The sequence below is a fragment of the Echeneis naucrates genome, chromosome 12 (assembly GCF_900963305.1).
Source record: "Echeneis naucrates chromosome 12, fEcheNa1.1, whole genome shotgun sequence".
In the NCBI taxonomy this organism is placed as follows: Eukaryota; Metazoa; Chordata; class Actinopteri; order Carangiformes; family Echeneidae; genus Echeneis; species Echeneis naucrates.
In genome coordinates this window covers 5,795,888-5,813,565 of record NC_042522.1, presented here as the reverse complement: position 1 = coordinate 5,813,565, position 17,678 = coordinate 5,795,888, and the positions used below count along the sequence as shown (strand labels likewise).

General features: G+C 40.8%; 2 protein-coding genes across 4 annotated transcripts; one reads left to right on the top strand and one right to left on the bottom strand.

The window, feature by feature from the left end:
• Nucleotides 1–1,715: 1,715 nt before the first annotated feature.
• Nucleotides 1,716–4,281, top strand: LOC115052343 (T-box-containing protein TBX6L-like). The gene is made up of 8 exons (XM_029516412.1): nt 1,716–1,843; nt 2,019–2,121; nt 2,777–2,941; nt 3,030–3,176; nt 3,297–3,373; nt 3,558–3,631; nt 3,754–3,967; nt 4,068–4,281. Exons 1-8 carry the CDS (start codon nt 1,716–1,718, stop codon nt 4,279–4,281), a joined length of 1,122 nt encoding a protein of 373 aa, XP_029372272.1.
• A 3,323-nt stretch (nt 4,282–7,604) lies between these two features.
• crkl (v-crk avian sarcoma virus CT10 oncogene homolog-like) lies at nt 7,605–17,447 on the bottom strand. 3 transcript variants are annotated; one of them, XM_029516361.1, is made up of 4 exons: nt 16,155–17,447; nt 15,739–15,763; nt 14,932–15,388; nt 7,605–9,938 (listed from the first exon to the last, which is right to left on the bottom strand). In XM_029516361.1, the coding sequence occupies exons 1-4, from the start codon at nt 16,468–16,470 to the stop codon at nt 9,804–9,806; spliced, it is 933 nt and encodes a 310-aa protein (XP_029372221.1). In that variant the 5' UTR covers nt 16,471–17,447; the 3' UTR covers nt 7,605–9,803. The 3 variants fall into 3 exon arrangements, with proteins under 3 accessions (XP_029372221.1, XP_029372222.1, XP_029372220.1); XM_029516362.1 differs by lacking the exon at nt 15,739–15,763 and having other exon boundaries at nt 14,932–15,392; XM_029516360.1 differs by lacking the exon at nt 15,739–15,763 and having other exon boundaries at nt 14,932–15,406; nt 16,163–17,447.
• Between the last annotated feature and the right edge of the window lie 231 nt (nt 17,448–17,678).

Sequence of the window (17,678 nt, the reverse complement as noted above, 5' to 3'; positions counted from 1 at the left end):
CTAATGTCACAAAAAGCATTTCATCCACAGATTTGAAACGTTAGAGGCCAGACACATGCTCACTGAATTCTTACTTATTTTTAAGACATATATCTCTGGTCAGTGAACAATTTTATCCTCCTGTTGAAGGTCTTTGTCATAACAAATACTTTATGTAAGGCTGCTTTGGCTTTTTATCAAGCCTATATGATCTCTACACCAATCCAAGTATTTTGTAGCTGAAATAATATTAGCTTTGCCTTGGGTGTCATTTTTTATACTTTTTTCCCCCCTAAAAGTTAACTTAAGTTGAAATAAAGTTCTCTTGGCTTCAACGAAGACAGTTCTGACTAAATCTTGCACTGTTTGTCTGGTTTACGGAAGCACTTTGTTCAGGTTTACTTAATTTCACTGTAAATGTTTTTCCACTAAAGCACCGCTGCTCTTCCCTCCCTCGTGTTGGTCTTTCACGTGAATGGGCTTCTAAAGGCTGGGTCCATCTGAGAGCTCCCTCTCCTCCCAGGGGACTTAAGGTAGCATGCAGAGGGGGAGGCAGGGCCAAATGGCCACATAGGATTAGTAGCATTGTTTTTCATTGTCAAGGCTAGACCCCTACTCCACTCACCTCTGTAATCTCTCAACTTTTTCTCAATACACAACCTCAGCTGCTGAGAAGAGGCCTTGTTGTCTGCTCCTCCATCCCCCCAGGTGCTTTGAAATTCTGCTCACTGGCCTTCAACTTGGAACAGCTTGAGGAGAGTGGGGAGTGATTCTCTTATACATTTCAGGTGTGGTACATAAAGTGTTTGGCTGCCATATGGGTGATCACTGGAGAATTCATGTCACTGGATGGCTTAATTGTACAAATTGGATGGGAAGAACATGTATGTATGTTACTGATCATCATTTTTAAAGATTCTTTTGGATTAAAAAACAAAAAAAATCATACCGATAATTATCCCAGCCTGCAACTCTATAAAATGCCTAATTTTAAAAAGACGCAACATCTATTCAATGGTCCCGTCTCATGGTTAGAGAATTTAAACTGTAGACCTCTAAATCCGGCAATATTCTCACCTGCCCCCTTCAGTCTACCCTGACCACACCCCCCTGGCTATTTAGACCCCACCCTTTCCGTAGTAACCAATCAAGTTCATGGTTCAAGCATTTCATGGATAGAGACCCTTAACTTATTTGACTTCAGGGATACAACATCTGAAAGCATCACTTTAAAACGTCAAGGATCCATTGTTTGCTGTTGGTGGCGACAACAAATGAAATGAGCATGCAACACTTCCCTGGTAGGTTTTTATCTCATTCTTACTGTGTTTAGTAACGTGACACTTGACTTATGTTAAAAGCAGATGATATGTGCTGAAGATAAATACGAGGCTGGAGGTAAATAACATCTTGCAAATAGCATTTGGCCATGAAGTAGTGAACAATTTCAAATGTTTTATTTTCAGATTTCTTTTTTCTACAAATTGCACAATCTTCCTATGTTTTAGTTTGTAGAGTTGATTTGTTCATTTAAAGAAGAACAGAAACTGGCCAAAATAAGGGTGTGCAACGCAAACCTGACCTTTTATCTGTAGTAACAAAAAGAAACTGATGCTGCTTTTTCAGTACTGTGAACTCTGAATTGCAGTAAAAGCCATGTGTTGCATGAATGCAGCTGCAGAGCTGTCTACATGTTTATTTGTATTGTCTCCATAGACCCCAAATCCAATCTAAGCATGTCCTGGACGCCTCCAGCTCCAGACTCCCAGCAGCAGGGCTGCGTTAGGATGACCCTGGAGAACTCCAGTCTCTGGAAGTCTTTTCACTGCATTGGGACAGAGATGATTATAACAAAACACGGAAGGTACAAACGCTGACAGAGTTAGTTGGCTACTGAATTAAACATAAAGGGCATTTCTTTCTTTCCAAAAAAAAATAAAAAAATAAAAAAATAACAGCTGCACACACAGCTCTTGGTTTCCATTAGCAAGCATTATGAAAGTTATTCACTAACTCCTGACTGTGCCCATGTACTTCAGGAGAATGTTTCCTCACTGCAGCATCAGTCTCGCTGGTCTCCAACCTTTTGCCAATTACGTCATCATGATGGATATGGTTCCTGTAGACAGCTTCAAATACAGGGTAAATGAATATGCAACACACTGTGATCATCCCTTCAGACACAACACGATTATGCAATAGGGGGTTTTTCACTTTCCTCTGCCGTTGCTCTTTTTTTGGGGGGGGGGGGGGGGGGTTAAAAGCAGAATGTAAAATGAGGCAGTCTGCAGCCAGACATGGGTCTGCCCACTCTGGCCTGCACCGCTGCATATCAAAGCCTTTCAGTGCTTCCTGTTTGTGCACTCTCAGCTGGAGGCCCAATCAATTAGCATCCCTCCTCATTCACAATCATTGAAAGAGGAGCAGTCGGCCAGCCATACACTCAATGGTACAACGGCACTCAACTGATTTGGCCCATTTGGTCATAGATATGGCCTTTAGCACGCACTTTAAAACAATGAATGCAAAGTACTGTAGCAGAGCTCTGAGAGGTTCCAATTTTCCTAAAAAGAATCCCATCAGAATAAGTGAGCAGATAATCAAAAACCCTCCTGTAGACTGTAATATAAAGAATATCATGCAGTTGATATTATGCATACGTACAGCTGCTTGCTTGCATTTCCCCCCCAAAAAAGAAAAGATTGCTTTCATGTTTCACACAAACAGATTTGATTATGTGTGAGGTCTCACCTTTTCATACCATTAAACAATCCCTCCAAACCTCATTTCTCTGCAGTGGAAAAAGGAGCAGTGGGAGGTCGCGGGGAAGGCAGAGCCCCAGCCCCCATGTCGGACTTACATGCACCCCGACTCCCCTGCCACAGGAAGTCACTGGATGAAACAGTCATTGTCTTTCCTCAAAGTGAAGCTCACCAATAACCACTTTGATCAGCACGGCCATGTAAGACACCACCGTATGGTTTCTGAACAAAATTTACTCTGCTACATTTACCTTTGACTTAACTCACTCTGTGCTTTTTGCTCATCAGATCATCCTGCACTCCATGCATCGCTACTACCCCAGGTTTCATGTGATACAGGCAGACAGTCCTTACACTGTCCGCTGGGGCCCCTTTCAGACTTTCTCCTTCCCAGAGACAACCTTCACTGCAGTCACCGCATACCAAAACCCAAAGGTACAAGCCTACAAACGTCTTACAAACATCTTTAAAAGGAGGTGGTACTCATATTTAACTGAAAAAACATTACTGCTATATCCAGACCTTTGACAAATAAATTTTCTTTTTCGTTTTGAGATCACAAAATTGAAGATTGACCATAACCCTTTTGCGAAAGGATTCAGAGAGGGAGGGACGCATTCCCATAGTAAAAGGTAAGAATTTCATTATCGTCATAAGCAATTCATTTGTTGCGTGGAAGTTAATTTTGTCAGCTAAACCAAATGAAAGAAATACATTCATTGTTTGCGTGTGACTGTACTTTTTTACTACTGAAGGTTTTTTTTTTTGTATAAGAATCATACTAAATGATTGATGGTTTTTTTTGGGTTTTTTTAGGTGTCGTTCAAATAGAAGCCCTCCAGCAAAGAGAGCCTCACTCAGTAGTAAACCTATGTGTAGTAGCCCTCCAGGTAAGTTTTAACCTATAGAGCTTCTATGGCAGCAGATTTTAATTTTTTGGCCTAATTTTAAGTCATGGTGAGATTGTCTGACACTCGTGTTCTTCCTATTGAACGATGCATTTCCTTCCCAGGCCTGCAGAGGATGCCCTCTACTACTAACTCAGTGCTGTCAGAGAAGACCCAGGTCTCTGCGTTATTGCCAGTGAAGGGGGGCAACCATTCAGCCTGGTCTCTGGAGCAGGATGCATCTGAGAGCCTTCACACTGAGCCCCTGGAGCTGCTCGAGTACGACTACAGCTGTGAAGAACAGATGGTGCCTGCATCCGTGGCATACCAACCATACAGGTTTGATACTTCAGCTGAGATAAAATCCAATGAGTTTCAGCACAGCTAAACAAATGATAAGATGAATGGACTTGTTGCATGATTATGCCAGACAATGAAGCCAAAATCTCAATCACTTTCTTTTCTCCAGATCTGTGGACTATGCCAGATTTCCATTCCCCGCCAATGATTTAGATGCAGCTCATCTACATCATCCTCCACCTCAGTCACTTGCCACAGTGGAACATGGCAGCCGACATCACACCGACCACCACCGCCACTCCAATGCAGCAGACTGGAGCCAGTACCCGCTGTTCTCATACTCCTGTTGGTGAACTTTGACCCCTTTGCGACAGTGACATTATTAATGAAGCCTAAAATTACCAAAACATTGGAAAATTAAGAAATGTTTAGAAGATCAGCAACTTCCAGATAGGTCACTCCCGCATGTTCAAAGTGTAAATGTGTACAGTTTCTTGTATTTTCAGGACCTTATAATGTATGAGGTGTCTGACATGGCCAAAGCCCATATTCTTTTCAAGGAGAGGTTTATTTTTCCCTTTTTTATATATATCTATATATTCCTGGTCACAAACGTGCTTCTTCAACTTGAGCTTCCGAGTTATCTTTTATAAATAGATACGGTCTGTGAGACATATATATTGTCTTGTTGCCAGTCAGGGGAAATAACAGAAATTTAAATCTGGAGTTATAATAAAAAGAAACCCATTTGTCCTCAAACAGACTTAATAAAACTGTCTAGGTACAATACGTAGGTATCATATTTTATGCAAAAGTTGACATTTGAAATTGCAAAAACTGTACAGCATAAAATTGTGGAAAAGAATTTAATGCACTGCAAATGTTTTTCTAAATTTTAACTTGGCAAAAAACTAAATAAGAAGAAAACCATCTTAAGTCATCAAAGGTGATAAGATTGTGTTAGTGTTTAGATGCCGAGGAAATACAAAGCACAATAAATCAAGCTGTATAACAAGAGGTTCATTAAACAATTAACAGGCGCACTAGCAGCTTCATGAGGATTACCAAACCAGGTGACCAAACCTATTGATCAACATTGTCAACTGACCTGACTCATGTAGCTAACATGGCTTATTATTGTTGATCCATGGTTCCTATTTGCCTGCAAAGGTGCAAGCATATCTACACATGAACACATTACCCTGCATAACGACAGCACCTAAAAACCAAACACCTATTTTTCAGCTTGATAGGAATCTTCTGAACAGCAGAATTATATAACAGCAGCATATTTATGCAGGAAAAAGAGCAGGGATGATGGAGTAGTAAGAAGCTGTCCTAGAGCATTTAGACTGACCTGATAAAGCAGTGACAGTCAGCTAGTGTCGAATTACCATCACAGTCTGGCATAGTTTCCCCAGCAGAAGGCAGGAGCGTCTGTGCTGTAAATGTTTTACGAGAGAGACAGAAGTGATATGTGGGACATTTATAAAGCTTCAGGGAGCACACGCTGCAAAAGAATTTTCTTAAGCACATCCACTGACATGCTTCTGTGTACTGCACGATTTTAATATCAGTATCAAAAAGTCTTGTGGCTTGAGAGAAGCAATGTCATGAATTTATGAATTGAATGTGATAACAGGGTGGCTCCTGTTAACCTCCCTGTCTTCCTGAAGTAGATTTGGTTGTCTGGGTCACCTATTTAGCTCAACCTGGATCATTTCACCTCTATATAAAATGAATAATAGAGCACAGATGGGGTCGATCAGTGTGCTTGAGTTATCATATCAGCACCAAAGGGCATGTCAGCATTTAGTGACGGATTTAACCAAAGACCAAACTAAACATTTGTTTGTTTTGTTACAAAAAGTTGTTTGGGTAGACTTATTAGAAGAATTGTATATAACTACTCATATTAGTATTATAAATTGTGTAGATGACACATTAAGCCCGGCTGTCTGTTAAAATGCTGATTAATCCATCATAGTTCAAACCAAAAACAAGCTTCCAATGATAACAGGCCCAAGGCTACAAGACTCCCTTTGAAGGGATTTTTAGTATTTCTTATTCAGTTGAGAATCATGACACTGTTCTTCCAGTTTCACAAATTTACATTTTAGTAAGACTTTTTTTTTTTTTTACTGTCATTTTTACAGATAAAACAAAAGGACTCTCTGCTTCTTTACCAAGTCTATGGGCAGTTTTCAATCTTGTTCATTACTAGTTTTAAAGTCAGGGAACACATTAAACTGAGGAAGAGGTGAAAAACCACTGAAGAGAAGTACAAACAGCATAAACAACACGAACGCATCCTTTCAGCGTAGCGGTCACACAGGACACAGGAGGCGTGGCAGGGTCTTTAATCTGTCCGTGCCCAGTCGCATGTTTACTCAACATCTCCCCTAGGTACAAACAAATGTTGGATAAAAAACACTCAGCAGTTGACTGGTGGCAACTTGTAAACTAATATCAGTAGATTATAGACATCACATTTATTTTTACAGTTCTGGTTAGTCTCACAAGAGCTGAAATCTGATTTTTCTGTGTGAAAGCTGCAGCTCTAAAATCACTTTAACTTATTAATCAACTTATTCACAAATAAAAAAAATGACTATCTTTTTTTTTTTTAAACACAGATGCTGTATAAGTTCTCTACATATTCACAAAGAAGGTCAGCCTCAACTCAGCTTGATTCATTATGGTCACTGCCACTACAGCCATCACCTATCGCAGACCAAAAGCAAGACAGCGCACAGCTGACACGAGCATTTATCCTCTTGTCCTGTTGTGAGGAGCTCAAGTGATGAAGTTCAATTAGTAAGGCATGTTAGGTTGTTCGTTCTGATAGAAGTGCTCTCTGAAAAGACAAGTTCTGAGATGAGATTTTTGAAGATAGAGGGACACCCCTGCTCTGATTAGGGAGCTTTTTCCACTGTCAGGGAAACACTGAACAAGAGCCTGGTCTGCGATTGTCTTGTGTACAGAGGACAGTGCCAATAATAAATTTTAACACTATTTTAGATACCACTTGGAGAACGTTTTCACTCATTTTAGTGTTCAAAATTCAGAGATAGATTTACTTCAACAGCCCGCTTTATAAAGTTTATGCATGTGACTATGGTTAGGGTTGCTCCACATTTAACATCATGGTGGGGTACATGGAAACAGTTCCATCATCCATTACATTTGTAGATGATTCAGTTGAGTCGCAGTGGTTGGGAGTGAGTGAAGGTTGGCGGCAAGAATTCTACATTCAACAGACCCCTCGTTTTCCCACATGCTGCACAGATCACTTTCAATTGCAGAAGACGACATCACATTTACTATCGTTTCCAGAAGCTTTTGGTTCATGCTTATTTGTTCCTGGTTTGAAAAGTGCTGAACAAACAGTCCCAGGCCATGTCCATCTGAAACTTTGCCCTTGAAAAGTTTTCCATTCCTCATCTCTAGGTCAGCTGACGTTCTTTTATTAGTACTTCATTAAAATTCAATAATTGCTTCCTTTCTCCTGGGCGCAGCCAGAATCAAAACTGGAGCTGTCAAAAATTAGAGCAAGAGCAACTCTACTGTGCTCCAGATACACAACCTGTGATGCCAGGCTGCAGCAAACACGTCCACACCCTCCCATCTGTGTTCAAAAGACAACAGGCACACAGAGGACACACACCAGGGAAACTTAAAGAAGTAGACGTAAATTTTATTTACTTGTTCTGTACATAAAGGGTCAATACCAGCACAGGTGTTAACCATGGGAAATATTAACACATGTAAATGGTATAAGAAAATAAAAGGCACAATTTTCAATTCTTAAGTAAAAGACAGGCTTTCCTAGAATATGAGAAGAGAGCACAGTAATACTGTTAATGCCATTACACACAAAAAATAAAAATAAAAAAAAATTAAGAAGAAAATCAGAAGCACAAGAAAGGTGAGTTAACCTCGAGAAGAAGGGGAAAAAAAACTAATCAGGGCATATTGCTTAATTAGTAGATTTCATTATGTTTCATGAGGAAAACCCACACTGATCTGTTGGCACAGGCCAGAAGGGATTAAAGTAAAACAAATAAGTAATCCAAGAAGTAAATGACATAAAGCAGCATTTGGCTGGGTAAAACCATCTCCCCAGCCAAGAGGTCATGCACATAGGCAACCAGCAGGCATTTTTTTTCCCTTTTGTAAATGTCACCTTAGGTACTTTTGTTTAATAGTATCACTCATTTGAACAAAAATGCTTGAATTGATAAACTACAAAAAAAAAAAAAAAAAAAAAAGGGGGGGGGGGGGGGGGGGTACAACTAAAAGCTGCACAATATTTTCAATGTCTGAGCCTTGATTTGAACTGGGAGCACTAGGCGGGGATACAAGTGAGCAAAATTGTTCATTTTTACAGCAGAAATCTAGAGGTCATAACTGTTTGTACAACTGTTTAATCCTCAACTCCTACTGCTCAAAAAGAATCGGTTGCAGCACAGTATGAACAAAGATGCTTTTCCACTTTCTGATAAGAGTCTGTCGGCATAAAAAGTCAAACATTGTGCACAGGTTGGATTCCTAAATTGGCAGGAGTAATGTCACAATAAACAGTTAAGGTTAGAGAGGGGACTGCATGCAATATAAAATGCATTTATCTTACTCTCTGACGAAGGCATTAATGGGATTTCATTGGCTTGCTAAGACATTTCCCCTCTTCCTGGATTACTCCACTGAAAGTGTAGCTTCTCACCTCAGTGGCTTTTGGTCAGAGTGCCCACACTGTGTTTTAGCTAGCCATGTGGTCAGATGCTCAAGGGAAGTGCTGGCCAGGGGTACTGCTGTTGCTAATTGGGTTTTTGGGAGCTTGTTTGAAGCTTGGCACGCCTATGCAAAAAGTGGGAATATATTCTCTACTGCTTGGTGCTGATGGCACTAAGAACCTGCCAATCTCTAAGCAATGTACTTTTAATTAAAAAAAAAAAAAAGAAAGTGACGAGAGGTACCAAGTGGACATGCAAAATTCTTCTCCATGTCACAAAAAAAAAAAAATAAAATTTGTTCATCATGTGGCACAAATAAAACATATTAAATCACACATGTCTTGAGATAAATAAACATCAGCCAGACCTGTGCCAGGTTCAATAGGATTATGGAATCTATAATGTCAAGTTACAAGATCTTCTACAGAATCATCTTCCTGCTTTCTCATGATTCCAGTCACACATCATATGCATGAAAAAGAACTGTCAACCTGAATACCTCATGGCTAGTAAGTGTGTGTGTATGTGCATGTGCTTGTGTGATGGTTAGGGAACAAATATGACTTGATTGTTTGAATAAATGTTATTTGACTGGCAGGTTAGCTCCCCATAGCCTCAGTGCTCTCCCACATCCATACGGGCATTGTTCTTCTCTATTTCGTACAAATATCCTCACATCAACAAAAACAAATGCATCAACACTCTCTCAAGTCCCCCAGACTTGAGACAAAAAAAAACCCCAGACAGGTTAACTAATATCAATTTTGAGCGCACACACACACACACGCACTTATACATTCATATACACCCCCCGCCCCCCAAAACACACACACACACACACACACACACACACACTTAGATGGCCAGTGATCTGGAAATGAGAAGGACACTATGCAAAAACACTGCCCAGCCTGGAACCAAGACATGGGAAAGGGAACCGGCAGAGGTGGGGTCAGGTTTTAGTTTGGATCTGCTGTCCAAAGCTGTAAACAGTCAGAAAGCCTTGCAACAGTTGGCAACAACAGAGGGGTCGCAATCATGGTACAGCCCCAAGCAGGCAAGCACGTAACCATGGTGACACTGGCGGGAAAGTTGAAGACAGCCAGCAGATTTGGATACTGCTGAGAGGCTCCAGTCAAAGCTCAGTCACTCTCATCCGGATTCTGGGGGTCTATGATTTTGACATGGGTGAATGGAAATAGACCCCGCCGTCCGTTCACCTCTCCCTCCCACTGACCGCTGATGTTCATCCGTGTAACCTTGACGATATCACCAACCTGAGGAAAAAAGGGACAAGAAGCTGAGTTACAGAAAGGGCACTTAAGTAAAGTTTACACCTTAGAGTGCATTAGTACAGAAACTATTTTTAGCTGGCCATGTCGTCAACTCAAAAAGCCCACGTCACACTTGTGCAAAACCAAAATTCACACACAAACACACTCACCCTGAAACCACCATTTCAAACATGTAATAGTATCACTTTACTTTTCTACGACATAATCACTAAAGCAAAGATGTTATGTAATTACTCGACAGTGGGCAAAAGTTAATTTGAATTTTAAGATGGTGATTAAGTCCTATTCCACACTGCTTTTAAGAGTCAACATTTCTTAAGGCCTGGGGAAAAAAGTGAAATGTTCTTAGCACATGGTTTGTGCTAAGATATTCATTCTAAAACCGTCTCCAAACAGTAAGAATACACCCATGACTTCCACAACTGAAATATTATGGCCCACTTTTATAACTCAATTTCTCAATGTGTGTTTCACCTTGGTTTACAAAGATGACAGAAGAGCACAGAGCTGTCGCTCAGATGGGTTTGTGACATTAAAGGCGACCCCAATCTGTTAAAGCCATATGTTCTTTATCAGGATTAGAGGGGAAATTCTTTCTACCATGAAAATCATGATTGAAATGTAAATGTGAGGGCACCACTTCTCTCCTTAAGTTCAGAATGAAACCTCAAGGTCAACCACTCCTAGACATCATCTGTAACAGTAATCCTTTATGCCACTCTGGAATGATAAGAATGGCAGCTTTTGTGAAATCAGTCTGTCAATGGCTTGTTTAAAAAGCATTTAGTCATCTTCTTTTTACAGTTAAGTGAGAATTTCTATTTTGAAGTCGTGAACTCATTACATAAAATAATAATTAAAAAAAGGTTTATCACTATGAAAGCACACTTGTCAACTGTACAGCTGGGGAAAACTGGGTAAGAAAAAAATGTTAAAGTCATATCTAACAATTATGAAAGCAGAAATAAAAAGCAGACAAGCACAGAGCAATAAAAATCCCTCAATCTAAAATATAGAGGCGACAGCCCGATTTTCATTTGAGGGGGACTGCCTGTCTCTGAGCTAAATAATGACTCAGAGCTTCTGCTTCTTCAGCCCCAGAGAGCCCAAAATAGCCACTATACAAAACTTTTTGCTGTAAGCCATGAACAGTTATGAGCCTAAGGCAGACACAGATAGAAGGGACAAGACGAGACGTGGTAAGGTATGTGTTTTCAGTGCAAAGCAAGTTTTAGAACAGTAAAGCAAAAATACCACAGGAAATACTAGGTTTCAGCTAACTTTTTTCCCCAGTAAAGCTTTCTAGGGTTTCTTGTGGCTTTATTCTGTCAGTAATTCTAACACTGATTGCTTAATATTATTGTAGTTACTGAAAGTTATGGATTACCTTCAAAAAGTTTTTATTGAAAACATTAAAACATTAAAATGGCTGCAAGATTAGTCCGAATGCATCAACATTTGAATTGTTGCAGGAAAACAATGGACGTATAATCCAACAAAAACAGATGTGACAGAGTAAGAGTTGTTGTATTCCTGTCTGAAGAAAAAAAAGGGAAGTGGGGAACAAAAGGCATCTGAGGAGAGTAGTGATTATACCTGCATGACAGTGCATGGAAAAAATAAAAATAAAAAAATACATATAGATGTTTATATTATGTATTTGCTAGTCACCAAAAGACTAAACACAACCCACATACAAACACAGCAGCATCTTTATTCTTTGATAGTTGCAATTAAAACATCAAGCAAAAGGATCCAGCAATCTAAACCCTGTTTCTGAAGCATCTAACTTTCCTCTGTCCATTTGTACCCTGCAAGTATTAGAGCCTTAACCTTGATCGAAAGAGAGATGGTGTCAGAAGCAGGAACCATCATATATTTAATTTTTTCTTTTGGAACAGAGTTGGGGGAAATACTGAAAAGCACCAGACACTAGTAGTGTCAGTATTCAAGTAAGGCACTGACAGAATATCTTGCTATTTGCTAGAAATCCAAAGTGAGTATAAAGCTTAAGATGCACAAGACCAAATCATATAATTTCCTTGGAAAAGATTAGATGGGGGGGGGGGGTGATCAATGAAATAAAAAAAGAACTAAGAGCCATATACAAAACTATCTTAATTTTCTGAAGATGTTTACACTGTAACTATCTATAAAAAGAAAATATTGTTCTTTCAAATAAATTACTTGAAAAACAAAACTTGATGCAAATAAACAACAATCCTCCATTGTCAGCAATGTGCGAGGAAAAACAATGGTGTTGGCACCACACTTGTTCTTTAGCTTCTTCCTACCATCTTGTTTTGTGTCTGTTGCCAGAACAGCATCAGCCCAGAACTATTGCAAAAGGACACATCTGATCACAGGATTGGCAAAATATGGAAGTTCAGACAGATTACACAATAGCTGCACATTTGAGGTGTAAAAACATGGGTCTGGAAATGCTGAAAAAGAGGCAAAATGCCTCTTAAATTCACAGCAGCTCAGCCAGAATCACTATCGGGGCTCATGTCGTCATTTCTATGCAGCATTATGCTCAAGTGTTGAGAACAGATTATGAGATTTTGTCGGATTTTTTTTTTTAATTATCAGATTGCTGAGACTAAAAGCTAAAAATGAAGATTAAATCGATTGGGTTTGATATAGGCGCCCTGCTCTAATACAAACTGTCTCAATGAGTCCAAACACACTTCTTGCACACCATCTTGGAGGACCATCAGGAATAACAGAGGATGTTTAGGAGCAGCTGCTGTGGAAATGGCTTGTGTTTACACATGTGAGCCTGTATTTTAGAAGCTCGGGAATAAGAAGTTGATTGTGAACAAGTTTTCAATGGTTTTGACTGGGGGACATGTATGATGTGGGTCTACTCAAAGATAATTAATATATTAGTTCATTCTTTTGTGTTTTAGCCATTCATTCTCCAGTTAGTAACTAACTTTCAATGCTTTACTGTTGACTCAGAACACCGTAACTGAAGGGCCTAAAACTGCTTAGTTTCAGTTTCTGCTATCATGCTAGTTGGCTTGCATAAGAGATTTGTGAGGATGGATCAATTGAAAGTTGGAGAAAATGTTGTCTCTACTCATTGCATCTGTCAAATAAGGTGAGGTGCAGTGATCGATGCTGACACAGGCAGACTGACATTTTCACACCGCAGAGCCAGTCTGAATGAGCCACAAAGCATCTCATGAGTTGGGCGTTATCACTTTTCATTTATTAAAAAGCAAGGCACCAAAGACGGTAGAACTAGTGTTAGAAGAGGAAAACTGTCTAACCTTCACAATACCATTAACCCGGTTTGCTTATGTTCCACATCCAGACCCTTATTTCGCTATAAGCAGCAAGGACAAGTGTTTCACTCTACCTAGCAGCAACAGCCTGGATTACTATGTACTATAGCTGCACTGTGATGCCAGTGAATGGTTGTAGATGTAAACTAAGATACCTTTCATTTTCATTTCTCCTCTGACAGCGTCACTGCAGCTCAGTCTGAGCTTTTTTGAGAACCACTATAAATATAAAGTGCACACTGAGCATTTCAATCACATGCTTCAACATGTTACCAGAGTCAGAGCCAATTTGTATAAGCCAGAGAGTGCTGCTGAGAAATGCAACACAGCTTTCAATGCATTTGTAGCTCACAAATAGCAGCTAGCTCGTAAGAAGATTGAGCTGAGCTAAACAGCCAGTAGAAAAGGGGCTTGGTCTACAACGGAAAGAGTATTTTCAATTTTAATGCCACATTGCTAGAACAAATTAATCACTGGGGTCAAATATTGAACTTTATTACTAAAATGTGTAGAAATCTGAAGTTAAATCACATTCTCCAACTGAACTTTTGGCATCGTCTCTGACTTTTAAATCACTTTGGATACAAGTGTTTAATGAGAAATTGAAAATGTAAATACTCATTCAACACAGATCTCCAACACCTCCTCCCTCTACAAATCTAAGGAAGCTTACAATCATTCATGACAACGCTACAACACCAGCATGCAGCCAGTGCTCAGAGTAACAAGTCGGGGTAAAAAGAAAAATCCCAAAGTATGCTTGATTTGCATATTTTGAGAATCAACAGAAAAGAAAATAGGAAAAGGACTGAAAGCCAGGCCATCTAAGGCCCCTCTCCCCAACAACAAACCACTAGACGACCAAAGCAGCTGCTGTTGTACGAACACTGAAGGAGGACACATTCACACATTAAACCATCAAAAATTCTGTGGTAAGCCTCTTAGCAGCACTGGTCTCTTCTCACCATATCATGACTAATGCTTTTGCAGAGCTAGAACTGTTGAGTTTAAGGTGTGAAGTTTTCATCTGAGACATGCACAGAAGGTTATATACATCAAAAATAAAGAACAATGAGAGATAATCACATTATTTCTGATTGATTGTTTAGCTCTATCCACAACAAAATGTCCTGTAAACTAGGGGTAAGTAAAGTCAGCAGCCCTTAACACTAGAAATCTGACATGATGTAATTTGCGGGCTAAGGTAATCTTTCAATCCCAGTCATCTTCAGCAATATTGTCACTAAAGGCTAAACTTGCAAAATTTAAATGATATTGAATTTTACACAATTCATTGTGAAGGCAAGGCTAAGCTGTACCCAAAGTGTCTTATTTAAAGAAAGAAATCAGACACAGCTTCATTTTGGCTATTTCTGAAGAAATTTTGAAACAAAAAGGTGTGATAAGACAGTGTATCTTAAAGCTGAGTACACAGCAGCGAATTGTATCCCAGATCCATGCTGCATATAAAAATGTGCAGCATGGCGATACCCTTCAACTAATGAGTGCAGTTTCAAACAGACTAAACAACCTCAGCTCTAACAAAAACAGCAATTCATTAAAACATCATTGTGAATACTTGGTGACGTTAGTGTGGTCCCCAAGAAAAGCAAGGGGGGATACCAGGAGAGATAAAGATAACAAACAAAAGTAACACTGAGATAAAATGCATTTTACAATACCTCTAGAGCAAGAGCTGTTTTATCATAGGCACACGGGACTCGTCTTTGGATGGCCTTAGCCATGACAGGGCCATTCTGAATGGACGGTAAAGGGCTGATAACTGCTCCAGGTGTGCCTGGGGGTAATGGCGATGGTGTCTGGGGCTGAGCATAGGCATGAACGAGGGCATGGGAAGGCTCAGGGATCCCATAGCTGTTGGAGTTGCGAGATCCATGAGAAGGCTGGCCAGAGTGAGATGAGGGTCGTACCACTTTCTCTACGTAGGGCACAGGGATCATCCCGACACGCCCCTCTTTACTCTTGGCACTCCACCACTGCTCCTCTGGCTTATCTAGAATGATAAGGATCTCTCCCTTTTTGAAGGGAAGGTCCTCTGCATCACTGCCAGTGAAGTCGTATAGAGTTCGCACATACTCCAGGTTCTCCTCTGGGCCACTCATGGGCTGGATGGGACCACTCACTGTGTTTGGGTACCTGAGGAGATTACAATAAGGAAGTAGAGAAAAGCAATATAATAAATACCATTACAACAGGATATAACTGCAATATATGCCCACAGTGAGAGGTTTTCTTCAAGCATCACGTTTGTTAAATGCTAATGAACAAAATCTGGATGAAACTTGCCACTTACATTTGTGCAAAAGTGACCTACATGTGCTTCTCCGGGAGCATGTATAAATATATCTATTTACGGGTTACAATATTCATTAAAAATAAACGAATCACAATTTTTCATTTCCAATGCCTAGGTCTAAGGTATGGGGGAAAAAACGCTCATACTGATGCCTATAAAAAGACTACAATACGTATAAACACTGAACAGGTTGAGTGCTCCTATCTGGTTAAAGTTGGGGCTGTATTTAAACAAACATTGCTATTAGAATGCACAAATGTACAAACCAGACTTCAGTATCTATCAGCATCTTGGCTGGTGACTGTTTTGTGTTTCCAACCTGATGTCTCTGGACACCCCAAGGCCTTCAACAAAATAGTATTCTGGCAGTTTGATTGTATTGGCAAAGCTAAAGCTCGGAGGAGTGACTGCAGGGCACTGTAGTCTTGCTGAAAAGTGGGCTAGTTCTGCTAAAAACAGACAGCCCAGTTAACCCAGATCACCAAGTCTTAAATAGCACATGGACGTCAATGACACCAGGATTTTGTCATGGTGTGTGCGTGTGTGTCCTCTGTCATCTACATTAGTGTTGGTGGGTGCAGGAGTGACTTCCATACCTGGGTGCCGGCTCTATCAGAGTAGTCGTGTCCAGGTAGTGGATTTTGTAGAACTCCAGGAGAGCAGGGAGGTGCTCAAATTCTTGGTCGCCTATTTTAAACCTCTTGCTCGGTAACGAGTTGATAATATAATGAGACACTTTGGAGTTTTCCGACACTGAGAGGACGTAGTCGCCGGGGCAGGTCGACGAGTCTCGAACAAGGAACATGCCATGTCTCTGTCCTTGTAACCTATTCTGTGCCTCCTGTCGTGACACTGGTCCAAAATACCAGGCGGACCGATCAGACGAATCAAACCGAGCAGACATTTCTATTCCAAAACCAATAAGTTAGTATAAGTCTACAAATAAGAAGAGGGAAAAAAAAACCCTAAACAAAACAGGATGCACAATAAGTTAAAACGAGTGTGCGTGTTGGAGTTAGCCAATCACAGCAAACTGGAGGATTTGGAAGATGCAGGGCAGGGCATGCGTCGCCCTGCGAGGTTTTCGAGTGATTTCTGCACAAACGCCAGAGGCTCCGGATAACATTTATGTACAACAATTTAAAAACAACAACAAAAACAACCTGACGTTTTCAGAGACAGGTTGCGACTGGCTTGATCCAACTTTGGAGCATAATGTGGTTCCTGTGCTCAGCAGTCAATGGCTGAGTGATTGTTTGAGCGGCCAAAATAGGAGGGGAGGGAAAAAAAAAACAACAACCACAACTTACAAACATCGACCGAGGCCCAAGCAGCAAATGATCAATGAAGCTTCCCCTTTTCGTTCCGCTTTCCGAGAAAACACACGGCTTCTCTTCTAATAATTTATCTCCCCCACTCAGTGTCAGTTAAAAAAATGAAAAGGTGGCCTCAGTTTTCTACCTGATATAACCTCATGTCTGCAAAAAAAAAAAATGTTGCCAGTCGCCGCAGGTCGGAAGCAGAAATGATTAGTCGTTGTCTTCTTGATCTCACGGTAAGGCACAGGTCATAGAAATGCGTTTTTGAATCCTTTTCTCGAGTCAGAGCAGACTTTTGAGGCAGCACGGCAAAAAAATGGCGGCCCGCAACACGTCTTCACACACAAAATGATTTCAAGGCAACGGCTCGTCTCCTGCGCGTGCATGTCAGGAGCCCGGTCGTTAGGCCGTCGCTCTCGCGTGCATTCTCGACGGCTCACGAGGTGCTCCCCGGTCTTAAAGATTCGATATTTTATACTTTCCCTTATTCCTGCTCGCCGTCCCCCCCCCCTCGTCCGAACCAGCAGAAGTGCGAGTACGAGACCGAAAAATGGCGACGGGAGGGCAGGTCCCGCTTTCTATCCGCACGTCACGGAGGCCGGGAGGGGTAGGTGGGAGGAAGGTGGGTGGGTGACGAGCATGCGCGCGCGCGCGCGCACCCCCACCACCCGAGCAGGGGGCGAGGCGTCAACCATGCTTCCGTGACACAGATAGAGATCATTTAGTATGGAAAACGATTAAAAAAAAAAAAAAAAAAAATGCACCACAGAATGTTTTAGGCCCAGAACTGATC

Coding starts and splice junctions, on each gene's coding strand:
- crkl (XM_029516361.1), bottom strand. CDS start 16,470: ATGTCTGCTCGGTTTGATTCGTCTGATCGGTCCGCCTGGTATTTTGGA. Junction 15,764..16,154: donor GCCGGCACCCAGGTATGGAA/GTCACTCCTGCA, acceptor ACCAGATAGGAG/CACTCAACCTGTTCAGTGTT. Junction 9,939..14,931: donor AAACAGCTCTTGCTCTAGAG/GTATTGTAAAAT, acceptor TTTTTTCCTCAG/GTTGGTGATATCGTCAAGGT.
- LOC115052343 (XM_029516412.1), top strand. CDS start 1,716: ATGTCCTGGACGCCTCCAGCTCCAGACTCCCAGCAGCAGGGCTGCGTT. Junction 2,122..2,776: donor TAGACAGCTTCAAATACAGG/GTAAATGAATAT, acceptor ATTTCTCTGCAG/TGGAAAAAGGAGCAGTGGGA. Junction 3,374..3,557: donor ACGCATTCCCATAGTAAAAG/GTAAGAATTTCA, acceptor GGGTTTTTTTAG/GTGTCGTTCAAATAGAAGCC.